The sequence below is a fragment of the Chenopodium album genome, chromosome 3 (assembly GCF_948465745.1).
Source record: "Chenopodium album chromosome 3, dcCheAlbu1.1, whole genome shotgun sequence".
Lineage (NCBI taxonomy): Eukaryota > Viridiplantae > Streptophyta > Magnoliopsida > Caryophyllales > Amaranthaceae > Chenopodium > Chenopodium album.
This window is the reverse complement of record NC_137836.1, coordinates 3,330,165-3,333,323: the sequence shown is the minus strand read 5'-3', so window position 1 is coordinate 3,333,323 and position 3,159 is coordinate 3,330,165. Positions and strand designations below refer to the sequence as shown.

Below are 3,159 nucleotides of genomic sequence, written 5' to 3'. Positions count from 1 at the left end.
ACATGACTTCTGCTGCAGCCAAGCCCCGTCACATTATGGCAGCCGTGAAAGAGAAGTTCCCGAACGAGAACCCTAACTAGAGGCATATCTATAATGTGAGAAGTCGTGTTCGGCTAGATGCTTGTGAAGGTCGAGATGTTGCCCACCAATTTGTTCACTTGGCAAATGAGCACAAGTATGTCACTTGGATAAATGTCGACCCGGATACCCGTGCTATCACCCATGCTTTTTTGGCCCACCCAGAGATGGCCAATATGCTACGTACATATCCACATGTCATTGGTATGGATTCTACTTACAAGATGAACAGATATAACATGCCATTCTTCGAGCTCGTTGGTGTCACGCCTACAAACCAAAACTTTCTGATTGGATATGCTATATTGAAGAGTGAAACTTATGATAGCTATAAGTGGGTTTTGGAGAGATTAAAGTTGTACATTGGATATGAGGTGGCTCCAAAAGTTTTTGTAACTGATTGTGAGTTGGGGTTAATGAAGGCATTGAAAGAGGTCTTCCCAAACTGCGCGCATTTACTATGTGGGTGGCACATTAACAAGGATGTGTTGGCAAGGGCGCACTATTTGTGTGGGAAGGATATGGTGATGGCCGAGAGATTTCGAAATGGTAGATGGAGAAGAGTAATGTGTTCGACCACTGTTGCCGAGTATGAGTTAGAGTTGCAAACTATGAAAGCGACATGGGGAGCATCGAACCCACCACTGGTGAAATACGTTGAGGAGCAATGGTTGGTCCACAAGGAGAAATTCGTACGTTGTTGGACGAATTTGGTTATGCATTTCAGCAACGTCAACACATGTAGAGTAGAGAGCCAACATTCCGTGCTTAAACAATGGTTCGACAATTCTACGGGAGCGTTAGACACTATCTTCCGCCGTGTGCATAGCAACATTGAGGGTATGCTGATCGAGATTTGTCACCAACTAGAGGACTCGAGACGGCGAATGGGTTCGCAGCACAACGTCATGCCTTTACTTCACCTTAACGACTTTTTGTCATTTCGAGGTCTTGATATTTTACAAGGAGAGTTAAGGAGGATGAGAGAGTTATCTGATGACGTGTTTGATAGGTGTGGGTGTGCGTTGCTAACAACGCATGGTCTCCCATGTGCGTGCACCATGTGGACAGCAATTTGTGCTGGCACTGGGTTGTATTTGGATCAGGTCCATCCATTTTGGAAGACCTTAGTGATCGGTGATGGCGTTGATATTCCTGTTTTTGCTGAGGAGTCAGAGCAGGATGCATCCTTGTTTAGGTCTTTGGTGGCTGAGGTCTTAGATCGTGATCCGAGCTTTGTGCGGGGTGTCAGCCGGGTCCTATTTGAGGAGCTACACCGAGATCAGGCAGATTTTACGGATCTAGAGATCAACGAGACTACAAGGGGTCGGCCACCGACAGGCCAATGGTCTACGTCTACTAGGCGTAATCATAGCGGATTTGAGCATATTTTGGGTTCTCGGGGCCGTCGAGGTGGGCGTAGGGGTCGTCGTCGTCGTGGTCGTAGACCACCCATTTTTACACCTTTAGGTTCATTGTTATTCTTTTTGCTATTTTTGTTGTTGTTGTTATTTTTTCTAAATTTGTCCTAACTTGTAGGGAATTATTTGAACTTGGAGGAATTTGCATATTTAGACAAAATTTCAGCCTTCATGCTTCCGTTCTTACAAGGGTGGAGTGATCCGCTTGGTGATGGAAACTGTGGATTTCGATGTGTTGCCGATTTATTCATAGGTAACCAGAATGAATGGATGTTAGCTCGACGGTCAATTGCAAATGAGGTTGTTGCTCACCGCGACATTTATTCTCAAGTATACACTGCTGGAGAGTTAGATGGAGCAATACACCATATCACATGGATTGGAGGGAGATGCGGCATGGACCATTGGATGATTGTTATTGATGACTTGTTTCCGGTTGCCAACTTCTATAATGCCACTGTTATGTGTTTTGGTATTGGTAGGGACGGTCGTAGTGTCTACCCATGCCTCACTGTACTACCTTGGACTGCTCCATCAACTGCCACTGGTCCGTATAGGGAGTTTTGCATACTATCATTATGGTAGCATTTCGTGCGATTGGAGTTCGAAGATAATTTCCCGGTTCCTCCTATTGCTACTCCTTGGTTCCGTGTACGTGATGATACCGTTATAGGTTGGGAGGACCGATATCAAGATAGGCGTGCTACATGGCAAAATCTATTTGGTAGTGAATGATGTTAATAGGATATGTATTGTTTTCCTACTACTTAGTTCGAAATACTATTATAATAACATTTAAAACATGACATTGAATCTAATAATTGTTTGCTCCAAATCTAATAACACTTAGAATATTAAAACTCTTAAAATTACATCAAACCACCAAATCTAATAACACTTTGAATACTAAAACCAAATCTAATAATATAATAAAACATATCAATCTTCTAACATGGCATTCCACTCCATGATTGCTTCCTGCGCCTCAATCACCGTGGGGGTGATGTTGCCTCCCTGCTCAGCTATGAACTTGCGCAATGGAGACATGAATTTTTGCACCCACTACACAAATGAAAGTAAAAATTTAATTAAGTCAATTTTAATTAAGATAATTGAATAAACGAAGGTAATGAAATTAATTAATAAAAAATAAATAAATGAAATTAAATACTTAAATAAACTTACGTAATCCACGTTTGTCCTATCGGGTCGAGGTGGTGGGCGAAGCACTTCATCAGTACTCATAAGACATGGATGTGAGTACGTATAGAACCATTCCAAGTAATCATCAGAACAAGTAGGCTCCTCGTCCAGCAACGACAAATAATCCGATAAGGGTATACAATAAGACCCAGAGTGAAATCTGTCCCAAAACTGAGGTGCACTTGTGTCATGGCGGCCCGACCATCAGTCGGTGCTACGGCTAAACAGCCCTGAATAGGTCAAAATGCGGGAAAATACTCGTAAATCCAAGACTGTAGCAACGTCAAACACCCGACAATCTGTTTGCAATCTATCCGCGAGGCAATGCCTAACTGCCAATACAGATAAGCAAGGGTAGCTAAACCCCATGAATAATGAGAAAGTCGAGCATCCTCCTTCTTCACCTATAAGATGCAAGAAGGAATAATACGACTACCACTCTTATCAACAAAGAGAG

General features: G+C 42.8%; 1 protein-coding gene across 1 annotated transcript; it reads left to right on the top strand.

The window, feature by feature from the left end:
- The first annotated feature begins 245 nt into the window (after positions 1–245).
- LOC145624731 (uncharacterized) lies at positions 246–2,084 on the top strand. The gene is made up of 2 exons (XM_081677826.1): positions 246–1,548; positions 1,618–2,084. The coding sequence occupies exons 1-2, from the start codon at positions 246–248 to the stop codon at positions 2,082–2,084; spliced, it is 1,770 nt and encodes a 589-aa protein (XP_081533952.1).
- Positions 2,085–3,159: the final 1,075 nt, after the last annotated feature.